The sequence below is a fragment of the Carassius gibelio genome, chromosome A24, assembly GCF_023724105.1.
Source record: "Carassius gibelio isolate Cgi1373 ecotype wild population from Czech Republic chromosome A24, carGib1.2-hapl.c, whole genome shotgun sequence".
Classification (NCBI taxonomy): domain Eukaryota; kingdom Metazoa; phylum Chordata; class Actinopteri; order Cypriniformes; family Cyprinidae; genus Carassius; species Carassius gibelio.
In genome coordinates this window covers 241174-253673 of record NC_068394.1, presented here as the reverse complement: position 1 = coordinate 253673, position 12500 = coordinate 241174, and the positions used below count along the sequence as shown (strand labels likewise).

Genomic DNA, 12500 nt, shown 5'->3' with positions numbered 1-12500 from the left:
TATTAGTGTGTGTGTGTGTGTGTGTGTGTGTGTGTTATTAGTGTGTGTGTGTGTGTGTGTGTGTGTGCTGTGGTAATGTGTGTGTTTGAGGAGCAGTGTTACAGTAACTCTCTCAGTGCGAGTGTGTGTGTGTGTGTGTGTGTGTTAAAGTGTGTGTGTGTGTGTTATTAGTGTGTTATTAGTGTGTGTGTGTGTGTGTGTGTGTGTTATTAGTGTGTGTGTGTGTGTGTGTGTGTGTGCTGTGGTAATGTGTGTGTTTGAGGAGCAGTGTTACAGTAACTCTCTCAGTGCCAGTGTCTCTGTGTCAGTAATCCTCTGATGAACAGTGAGTTCAGTCTCAGAAGCAGCAGGTTGTTTTCTTCTTTCAGCAGCGGATCTGAAGCGGTCAGTCACACGGAACTGCTGCTTTACAAGGCAAATGTTCAGAGAGCTTTGCGTGCCTGTCGTATGGAAAATATGAGTCAAGCTTCAGTATTATAGAAATAATCTGTAATTTCGGACAAAAAGGCGAAGCAGAGGAAGTATTAGACATGCAGAGTTATTTTGGGAGGGCTGGGATCTGCTGTGCTTCAGTGTCACGCAACGTTTAACACATAATTACCCACAGCTTTATACAGACATCCAGGATCTGAGCAGTCTGACCACAATAAAGCTGCAGATTCCACATGAAAAGTATGTCTATATAGTAATTATATATTGTTATAATTATATAAAGTTATTAAGTAATATTAGTATTTTAAAAGTCCAAACTTCATATTTACGATTAGAAAAGAGTGAAATAAAAGTCCACTTTAAAAAAAATTAATAAAATATTGCAAACTGCAGTTTCTTGGCTTGTACGGAACATTTGTGGAAGATTAGGCAGCTTGATTCTGACCTGTTTCAGCCGAAGGGTCAAGCGTGCCGTGTGTAAACACCTGTATTAACCCTTCGTGATGACTGGGGTCTCTCTCTCTCCACAGACGGATGTGATGCATCAGAACGTGTTTGATTATATTCACGTGGATGACAGACAGCAGTTCAGACAGCAGCTGCACTGGGCCATGAACCCTTCACCTGACGGATCGGGTGCGACTACACACACACACACTCTCACACACACACACACACACACACACCTACACACACACACCACACACACACTCACACACACACACACACACACACACACACACACACACCTACACACACACACACCACACACACACACACACACACACACACACTCTCACACACACACACCACACACACACACACACACATACACACACTCACACACGCACACACTCTCACACACACACACACACACACACTCACACACACACACACACACACACACACACACACACACACACACACACACACACACACACACTCACACACACACACACACACACACACACACACCACACACACACACTCACACACGCACACACACACACACACACGCACACACACACACACAACAGACACACACACTCTCACACACATGTAACACTCTTGTCTGTTTCTTAGGTGAAGGTTTCGTGTTCAGCAGTTTGTTTCAGTCTGAGTCGGGTGACGTTCCTCCGGAGTTCTCCTGCTTCCTGAACCGCTGCTTCATCCTGCGCGTGCGCTGCTTACTGGACAGCAGCTCTGGATTCCTGGTGAGGATTCAGGCCACAGACACAGATAAATGAGTTTGTGCGATGGGAGACCTGCGTGCGGCCATCTGAAGAACAACTTCTACTAGTGTTTTTCATTAGATTTTTCAGTAAATGGATCCCACACAGAAAAAACATTCCAGACCGGTTTCATGGTTTAGGCTGCTGGAAGAACAGATCCAGGGTGTGATTTGGCTTTGTGTGCTTCAGGAAAGACAACTGCTCTTGACGTTAATGTCCACTCTCATGTCTGAAGATGTTACCATACACAATCACACACAACTTTAAGAAGAGAGCGAGGACGTCTGAACTTCTCTTTGCTTGCAGACGATGCAGTTTCAGGGAAGACTGAAGCTCCTTCACGGTCAGAGGAAGAAGACGTCGTCCGGAGCGCTTCTGCCTCCTCAGCTGGCTCTGTTCTGCGTCGCTGTTCCTCTGCTCCTGCCCTCCATCACCGAGATGAAGATGAAGAGCGGCGTGATGAAGGGCAAACACAGGAACCCCGGCGTCCTCACCTCGTTAGATCACAAGTAAGAGCAGGCTCTGTGCTGCTGGTGTGCAGGTCACTCACAGCTGGCCTTCACGAGACTGTCTATAGTTTGAGAATAACATTATTAGCATTATCATGTTTTCAGACTAATATTTCAGAGATTGAGTCGTGATGGAGAGTTATGGTTAGTGCTGATTCATGAGTGTGTGTGTGTGTGTGTGTTTGTCTCGTCAGTGACAGAGACGATCCTCTCAGCCGTCCACACATGAGCCAAGACAGCGTCAGGTACAAGAGCGAAGGTCACTACGGTCCAGACGAGTCTGTGATCTTCTGCAGGTCGAGTGGTCAGGGCCTGGACTGCGGCGGGTGGCCCGTGAGAAGCTCCTCGGTCCGGACGGTCGACCTGCTGCCCGGCGCTCGGCTCTGCAGACACACGCATCGATCAGACTCTGGATATTACAGTCACAGAGCTGAGGCGTACGACGACTACAGCATCAAGAGCGAGAACTTCTGCTACGAAGCTCCCGGCGAGGGATACGACACACACGTGATGCTGGAGCCGCCCATAAAGATGGAGCAAGACTCGGACTCGGAGAACGGCTGCGGACGGCCCTGGACGGATGGGGAGCGTTACCTGAGCGGCTGTGACAGTGTGCAGATGAAAGCGGAGGGTGGATACGGAGAGCAGTATTCCTGCCAGAGGATGAAGGGAACCACGTACAGCAGTCACTATCCCTCGAACACTTACAGCGGGACGCGAGCGCTCAAGAGCGTCCTGAACAGAGAAGCACTGACCTCACAGTGTGTGGACGCCTACGCTGCTGATTACAAAGAGTATGTACAGCACGACTACAAAACGGGCTATGAGTTCAAAGGTCACGGGCTGCTTCACTGCATCAAACAGGAGCCGACTGACGCTCCGCTGTGGCTCGACGTCTCCAGCAGCGGCTCGAGGATCAACATGAGCAGCACACACCGGAGCAACCCCTGCGTCTTCATGCAGTAGAGCTCCACCTTCAGTCTCAGTCTGGACACTCATGTGCTGCCTTTCAACACACAGTCACCGTGTTACACACACACACACACACACACACACACACACACACACACACACACACACACACACACCCACACACACACACACACACACACACACCCACACACACACACACACACACACTCACACACACACACACACACACACACACACACCCACACCCACACAGACACACACTCACACACACACCCACACACACACACACACACACACACTCACACACACACACACACCCACACAGACACACACACACACACACACTCACATCCTTAAATCCAGACACATTTACTGGAAATGTAAAATCACCTAAATATAAAGTCTTGATTTCTGAACTAGGGTTCAAACTTGAGCTTACAAAAACAAATAGCAATTTTTCCTTTGAACCTTTTTTTTTGTCACTCGTTTAGACGATCTTTTTGGAAAACAAGACTAATCATCTTAAGCCATGTTTGCTTGTATCTTGTTCTGGAAAACAAGACACACATCCTAAGAATCACTGATAGTGAAGTGTTTCTGTCAGGTTCAGCGTCTGAGCGTCTGGTTAGATTTAGTTTGGGCTATCATTATTTTCTTCTATGTGCACTGTTGTATAGTGAAGCTAGTATTTCTTTCACAGTTTGTCTGTTTGTTGAAAATGCATAAGTAAAAATGACCAACAGAAAAATGAGAACAGAAAAACACAATAATCTGAAATGACCCTGAGTGTGTTCACAATAATCTTGAGTCTATCAATCTTGATTATTGGTTTACTTTTAACAGTTGTTTTATTAAAGTATTTCATCTGCATCTTTATTAAGTATTTAATGTTTAGAAATGGAAGATTTGATCAGAAGTTTGTGTTCTTTGTCTTCTGATATCTCTCTCATTAAACACTCAAGAGAACTAACATGCTGAAGCAGACCAGTAATAAAACAGTAATAAATTGTCAAACATTTAGGCTCTTAAACATTGTGATGTTAAATTCTCTTTGGAATTGATAAAAATGCCAAACATTTCATGTGTTTAATAGAGCATGCTCTGAAGTTTAGTGCTCGTAATTATGACTTCATATAAAACTACTGTTCAAATGTATTAATAATAATAATGCTGCACTTGCACTACTAGGGCTAGTAAACTGGAAGAAAACGCATAGCTTCCTGTTAGATGAGCTGTTTCTGGAAGGTTCATTTGTATCAATAATTTGTATTTATTGTTTAATGGCCTTTTGCACTTTTTCCGGAAGGATTTTAACATGACGTTTTGCCTCTGGCATTCAATATGGGCAATAAATATTAACAGAAGATGCAGTAATGTTTTACACAAGTTTGTAGCTGCAAAGCAGTCTTCCTGTTATATTTATTACATTTATAAAAATAAAAATCTTTTATTACAAAAAGTCCATGCATATGTACTATTGCAGTATTTTAATATGAATAATGGATAATTAATCATTTCCCCTTGTGATTCAAATTCTTCTTTTGATGACTTTAATAAGACAGTATTGTGTGCGAGTGAATGTGTCAGACATAAACAGATCTGCAGACTGTTTCTGTTCAATCAATAATGGCAGCCAGTATTTTGAGGAAAAAATGTTAACCAGAACATTATGTGACAACAGAAGTATTTTAAAGCTTAAACCAGGGTTGTGCTGGACTGAAGCGCACACAGAGAGGATGCTGGTCCCAGCAGGTGAGATGATTTAACCGTGTTTAACCCTTCACTGCACTCCGCTGCTCTTCTCCAGCACCAGCTCAATTATTAACTTCAGCAGTGAATCATCAGAGGCCCCGCCCACCACCACGCAACACTCACTCCTATTGGTGCTGACATCGTCGGGTGGGCGGAGCAAGATCAGACGTGCAGATATCATTCATAAAACATGTTTGTTCACACTCATGATAATATCTGCATGGACACAAACACTCATTATCACGATCACAAAGCATTTACACGTCTGAAACACAAGTCCAGTAAAAGTTCATCTGTGAGAGCAACAGACTTGGTCTCAAATGTAGTTTGTGTTTAAAGTGTTTAAAGTCCAGCACTTAAAGTCTGCATCTGCTTGTTCAACATCAGATCTGTAGAACTGCTGCTGGGTGACATCTAGTGGTCAGCTCGTCCATCTCCAGGATCTGCTGAATATATCCAGAACACAAGCAGAAACACTCTTCTCCATATCTACATGTGATCGTTGAGGAGTGATGATGTTCAGTCGGTCTTCTTCAGCTGGGCGTCCGCGGGTCTGTAATGGGAGATTATTTGTCCCAGTATGAGAGAGTTTATGAGGAGGAACAGCAGGCCGGCGATCCAGATGAGAGCAAAAGTGTTCCAGCCCTCGAACTCCAGATAATACGCCGGCGACAGCCACAGCGCCTGCGAACACATCCACAAACATGACAGAAAAACTCAGTCCCGCTGCCAAAACCAAAGACAAACACAGATATTGAGCTCACCTGTCCCACAAACCACAGCAGCAGCAGCCCGAGACCTCGTCTCCAGCCCAGCGTCAGTCGAGACACAACCAGCGGCAGCAGACACAGATACCACAGAAAATACTGCGGAGAGAGAAGCACACGCTCAGCAGAGCATCACAAACCATCAGGCAGAGATGTATAGTAACGAAGTAGAACTACTTCACTTCTGTACTTAAGTACTAAAAGGCGGTATCTGTACTTTAGTAGAGTATTATTTTTTTCCCCTACTTCCACTTTTACTTAAGTACATATTTTCGATGAGTTTAATACTTTTACTCCGATATTTTTTTAATGTGCTGCATCGTTACTCGTTACAATTATAAAAATGTTACGAATCATTCCATTACAAACCCACATTACCACTGCCAGAGCTGTAGATGACAGGTTTGATGAAGCTTGGATGAAGCTGGCACATCATTGAGCGAATCAAGCGCGTGCTGACTGAACTGCTGTGAAGAGAGATGAACACCGAGCCGAGCTAGATAATGACTCGTTCACGAGTCAAGAACCGGTTGCATCGGTTTCCGGATCAGCAGTAGTTATTCAGCAGACAGTTCGATTCAATAAACCGATTGAAGAAAACCGTTCACCGGTTCTTTTGCGCTCGACGTAATGACGTCATTGGCGATGATTGCAGACGCTCTGTGTGTCGGTTTGCTTCACGCTGAATCACACATGCGCAGTATCATCAGCTCCTCGGTTCTCGAATCGGACACGAATTCGTAAATGGTTCTTGACTCGTAAACGAGTCAGTCTGTTGTTCGTTATCTGGCTCGGCTCGGTGTTCATCTTCAGTTCTCTCTTCACAGCAGTTCAGTCAGTGTACTGTTTGAGTGAATTACTCCGGGATATTGGTTGGTTTTAACTCATAGGGCGTGTCAGCCACATTGAACAAGTTAACAGTTTAAGTCATTTGTGGATTAATGCGTATTGGAGACGCGAACCGTTTAAAACGATTCAGTTCGATTTGGTGAACTGTTTCAAAAAGATCCGGTTACATCTAATGATTCTTTCGCGAACCGGATATCACAAACTGCTTTGTTTTGAACTCTTACAACAGACACGGAAGTGAAGACAATGCTGAATAAAGTCATAGTTTTTGCTATTTCTTATATTTAACTGACACTCTGATGTCACATGGACTACTTTGATGATGTTTTTCTTACCTTTCTGGACATGGACAGTATACCATACACATAGCTTCAATGGAGGGACTGAGAGCTCTCGGACTTAATCTAAAATATCTTAAACTGTGTTCCAAAAATAAACGGAGGTCTTGCATGTTTGGAACAACATGAGGGTAAGTTATTAATGACATAATTTAGCAAATTGGGCGAAATCTGTTTTTTTCTTTAAAAAAGTTACAGCCAAAGGAATTGTGATTGTCCTTTAGGTTAATCATTTGAAATAGTACAAACAATATGTTCAAACTTTTGACTACTTTCTTTAATAACTACATAACACAATACTTGTACTTTTACTTTCAGTACTTGAGTAGTAAATTTTAAAATAGACTACTTGCAATACTTAAGTACAAAAAATGTTGAATACTTTAGTACTTCTACTTAAGTGTGGTGCTTAAAGAGCACTTCAACTTCTACTCAAGTCACTTTTTTGATAGAGCACTTGTACTTTTACTCAAGTATGGGTCTCTAGTATTTTATACTTCTCTGCCATCAGGAACAGCTGTGAGCGCCACACACCTGGGAAGTGCAGACTTTGTTGAAGCTGACGAAGACGGCGGTGTGGATGAAGCAGCAGAAGGGCAGGTCAGAGCGGAAGGCCAGCGAGGACAGCAGCAGCAGCAGAAGCTGTGGCAGGAAGCAGACGAGCGACAGGACGCCGCTCCAGCGATGCTCCGCCGTCACATACAGCATGTAGAAGTACGGAGAGAAGTTGTGACGGATGTCTCTGCGCGTCAGGTGGAACAGATACGACTCCTGGAGGAACTCCCAGCCGTACCTTCAACACGAGACAAACACAGGTGCCTTCATCAGCTCGTTACAGATCATTATTGTGATTACTGTTCTCCACACACTACACTAACACTGCAGTGATGCAGACTGTGAGGAGGACTGGGAACCATGCAGAGACACTGCAGACTGGCATCATGGGATACTTTTTAAAACCAGTGAAGGAGGAACTTGATGAGACTTAACTATCAAGACAGCGCAGAATCAAGAAGAATAAATACTGCAAAACTACTGGTGTGTGAGTGACTTACATGCTGTAGAAGATGAGGTTCAGAGCCAAGAACACTGATCCAGAAACAGCCGCAAACTGCAGCAGATCCCTGTTGAAGCAGCGGAGCAGGTTCTGGATCAGTCCTCGGCCGCGGGACGGTGCTCCGGTCAGGGAGAGAGCGATGGGCAGCGTGTAAGTGACCGGGTAGATCTTCATGTGGACGGATAGACCGAACAGAAGCGCTGCAGACGTCCGTCTCCTGGACTCCAGACACAGCAGTGAGGACAGAACCAGCACAGCTAGCAGAGACTCGGCGTTCCCACGGGTGGACACACCGATGGTCAGAGGGTTAAACAGCCACAGACCGCAGTAAACCCTCGCCGAGCTCCGGGACGAGCCACGCAGAACCAGCAGCCGGAAGAGCAGCAGAGTGGACAGAAGATCACAGCCCACGAACAGCAGCTTCCCGCAGTGAGCGCTCAGGAGCACGTTCGGCGTCAGCAGCAGCGCCAGCAGAGGAGTGTAGCGGTACGTGGATCTCTCATACGGACTCTGACCCTGCGGACACAGCACATCATCACCAGCTGACCTCAGGGTCATGACCCCAGCACATCATCACCAGCTGACCTCAGGGTCATGACCCCAGCACATCATCACCAGCTGACCTCAGGGTCATGACCCCACCACACCATCACCAGCTGACCTCAGGGTCATGTCCACACTCTACAAACAGTCACAGTCTTCTTTTACTGGCCTGTTATTGGATAGGACTCCCATTTATTTTCTTTTTTATTGTTAACAAGAAAGAGAAAATTAACACACATCAATTCAGCATGTATGTATATTACAGAGCTGGCGCTGCTGCTGACGCCGAACGTGCTATATATATTACAACATTAACATTATAAGAAACAAAAATGTAATTGTTAGATAAAAAGCCATAGTCAAGACATAAATTATGACTTATCTCATTGTGACTGTGATCATTTTTACTTGACCCTTTTTCTCATAAGTGTAACTTTTAATGTCGTAATTAAGTCTTTTTGCTTAAAATTTTGTTAATTTTATGCCATCATTATAGTCATAATTTAGTTAACCTCATAATAATGATTTGTCAAAGCATGAATCTCCTATGTAGCAAAAGTGAGTTCCACACACAGTGCAGAACAGACCCAAGCATTCACACCTGTGTGATGAACCTGGAGGCGTCCGTGAACACGTGATAATCCACATCCGTGTACTTGAGCTGCAGATTCTGATCCTGATACACACCGATGCACAGCAGCACACAGCGGATCAGAACCGCGGCGCTGAGCAGCACACAGAGCCGAGCATCCATCTCTCTCTCTCTCTCTCTCTCTCTCTCTCTCTCTCTCTCACACACACACACACACACACACACACACGAGACGCTCCAGACAGGCGACAGAGCGAATCAAGCTTCCTGGAAACCCACACTTCCGCGTTCCGATTCCACGTGACTGCAGATCACAAGAATCTGACCAATCGGAGAAGCCCCATGAAACACTGCCTCTTTAGTGCTGCGATACGGATCGATATATTCGTGTTTTTATACAGTCTATGATATATTCATGTGTACAGTCTGTTCAGGGATTTTACTGTTCGATTAAACCGTAACAAACCTTGAAAACAAAACATATCGCATCAGTCCAGTTCGACCGAAGCGGTTTTTGAACTGGTTTAAATAGTTTATCGAAACGAATCGGCTCACGAGAATAACACAATCGCAAACTGCACATCTGTCAAACTCGCTTCGTTAAAATAACGTTATCTATTTTTTTGTTGTTGTTGTTTGTTTCAAGCGTACATTACGCGTCATCTCCGCCGTGGCGTGATGACGATCTTCCGGCCGAGCATCAGACGGTGAATGGAGGAATAACAGCGGGCAAAATATACAGTAAAGATGAACATATTCACTTATTACTATCATTGAACATTTGAAATGTGGCTGAATTACTCAAGATAATCAAATATGGTGTAAATGTGCTGTTTTTTGGTTATCGCGTGTTGTTAGTTTGGCTTTAATCATGAATCACTGTGACGTCACCTCCCGCCGCGCTGGTGTTCCTCCTCAGATTGTGTGTGTGTGTGTGAGGGAGAGAGAGAGAGAGTGTGTGTGTGTGTGTGTGTGTGTGTGTGAGAGAGAGTGATAGAGAGAGAAGAGAGAGTGTGTGTATGTGTGTGTGTTTGAGAGAGAGAGAGAGAGAGAGAGAGAGAGAGAGAGACTGTGTGTGAGTGAGACAGAGAGAGAGAGAGACTGTGTGTGTGTGTGTGTGTGTGTGTGTGTGTGTTAGAGAGAGAGAGAGAGAGATCTATATCCCCCCAGCAGAATCCCCTTACCATGATGAAGAGTATCTGAACAACATCCACACAGAGATCAGCCGTTTCCAGGCCCAGGGAAATGTGCTGCTGTGTGGAGACTTTAATGCAAGAACTGGATCTGAACCTGATTACATAGATCCAAAGGGGAATCAATATATCTTTGGCCAGAGCTCCCTGGGTCTCACAAGAAATCTTCCAGCGAGAAATAATCTTGACCAAACTGTAAACAAAACTGGTTCCGAGTTAGTGCACCTCTGCCGAGCTTTAGGCCTGTACATCCTTAATGGCAGGATCCGAGGGGACTCTTTAGGGAGGTTCACGTGTTGTTCAGCTCTTGGAGCTAGTGTAGTTGACTACGCCATCACTGACATGGACCCCTCCTCCTTCAGTGCATTCACTGTCAAACAGCAAACTCCACTTTCTGACCATAACCAAACTAACATTTATATTAAAACAAATCACACACCAGAACAAATCAAGCTGGAAACCTGCACAATGTTTCAGGTCCAGCAGAAATACAGATGGACTTCAGACAGCGCAGAGAAATTCATCCATGCCCTGAATTCTGAACAACTGAAGAATCTAATCACTATATTTATGAACAAACAATTTGAAACAACTAAAGATGGTGTTAATTTGGCTACAAATGAAATCAATAACATATTTCAAAAAGCAGCATATATAAGTGAATTGAAAAAGAAAGGCAAAAAATTCATTAAAAAAACACCAAAAGATGAAAAATGGTTTGACTCAGACTGTAAAACATTAAGAAAACAACTTAGAAAATTATCAAATCTGAAACATAAAGAACCATACGACACCAACATAAGAACTGAATACTGTTCAAAACTAAAACAATACAAAGACACAATTAGAGCAAAAAAGCAACACCATCTGAACAAAAGTTTAGAAGAAATAGAACATTCAATAAATCAAAATCAGTTCTGGGATATGTGGAATAATCTGAGCACAACAAAACCACAAGATCTACCAATACAAGACGGAAACATTTGGACACAACACTTTGAAAATTTATATCAAGAAATCCCACCAAAACAACTCAATGACAATTATGATCTGATCAAACAAAATCTACAAACTTATGAAGACACTATTAAAAATAATCAAAATCCACTTGACTTCCCAATTACATTTAAAGAATTGACAAACAAACTCAAAAGCCTAAAATGTAAGAAATCTTGTGGTCCTGACAGCATTCTAGGTGAAATGCTGAAACACAGCACACCTGAGCTTCAGACAGCTGTGCTCAAATTATTCAACACTGTTCTTAGTTCAGGCTGCTTTCCTGACATCTGGAGCCGAGGACTCATTACCCCTATTCACAAGAGTGGAGACAGATTGGACCCGAATAATTTCAGAGGCATCTGTGTGAGCAGTAATCTGGGGAAGTTATTTAGCAGTATTTTAAACCATAGAATGGTAAACTTCCTTAACGAGCACAATGTCCTGAGCCCGAGTCAGATTGGCTTCCTTCCAAATCACAGAACGACTGACCACATTTACACCCTACACACCCTAATCAATAAACACGTAAAACAGACCCAAAACGGAAAAATATTTGCATGCTTTGTCGATTTCAAAAAAGCATTTGATTCTATTTGGCATGACGGATTATACTATAAACTTTTACAAAGTGGTGTAGGGGGTAAAGTTTTTGACATTATAAAATCAATGTATTCGAACAACAAATGTGCGATCCGAATTGGCAACAAACATACAGAATTCTTCACCCAGAAAAGAGGAGTGCGGCAGGGCTGTAGTCTGAGTCCAACTCTGTTCAACATTTACATCAATGAGTTAGCGGTGCAGCTGGAACAGTCTACAGCCCCTGGACTCTCTCTACAAGACAAGAACATCAAGCTATTGCTGTACGCAGATGATCTGGTGCTGCTGTCCTCCACCCCACAGGGACTACAGCAGCAGCTGGACCTGCTGGACAACTACTGCCAGAACTGGGCCCTGGCAGTAAACCTCAACAAGACCAACATTATGGTCTTCCAGAAGAAGCCCAGGTGTCAGGAACACAGACACCAGTTCAGTCTAGGCAGCACCGCTCTAGAACACACGATGCAGTACACTTACCTCGGTCTGACCCTCACTGCATCGGGGAGTTTCAGTTCGGCAGTGAATGCTCTCAAAGATAAAGCTCGAAGAGCTCTATATGCAATCAGGAAAAAATTCCAAAATATTGAAATACCGATTCCAATTTGGTGTAAAATCTTTGATAGTGTGCTTCAGCCCATAGCGCTGTATGGAAGTGAGGTTTGGGGTCCACTCAGTGATCAGAGCTACACTAGATGGGACAGACA

At 44.0% G+C, this 12500-nt stretch overlaps 3 protein-coding genes across 4 annotated transcripts in view; 2 read left to right on the top strand and 1 right to left on the bottom strand.

Moving 5' to 3' along the window:
- Positions 1-4568, top strand: part of LOC127946307 (aryl hydrocarbon receptor repressor-like) — a 25599-nt gene extending 21031 nt beyond the window's left edge. For both annotated transcript variants that reach the window (XM_052542788.1, XM_052542787.1), the window contains exons 6-9: positions 963-1068; positions 1516-1646; positions 1971-2173; positions 2368-4568. In XM_052542788.1, the coding sequence (XP_052398748.1) occupies positions 963-1068; positions 1516-1646; positions 1971-2173; positions 2368-3139 (1212 nt within the window). In that variant the 3' untranslated portion in view covers positions 3140-4568. The remainder of the gene's footprint in view (positions 1-962; positions 1069-1515; positions 1647-1970; positions 2174-2367) is intronic.
- pigm (phosphatidylinositol glycan anchor biosynthesis, class M) lies at positions 4494-9308 on the bottom strand. The gene is made up of 6 exons (XM_052542791.1): positions 9214-9308; positions 9014-9181; positions 7868-8385; positions 7347-7605; positions 5623-5724; positions 4494-5542 (listed from the first exon to the last, which is right to left on the bottom strand). Exons 2-6 carry the CDS (start codon positions 9164-9166, stop codon positions 5378-5380), a joined length of 1197 nt encoding a protein of 398 aa, XP_052398751.1. The 5' UTR covers positions 9167-9181; positions 9214-9308; the 3' UTR covers positions 4494-5377.
- Positions 9309-9461: 153 nt separating this feature from the next.
- Positions 9462-12500, top strand: part of snx16 (sorting nexin 16) — a 15174-nt gene continuing 12135 nt past the window's right edge. Inside the window, exon 1 of the mRNA XM_052542797.1 lies at positions 9462-9745. The gene's annotated coding sequence lies outside the window, so the exon portion shown is untranslated. The remainder of the gene's footprint in view (positions 9746-12500) is intronic.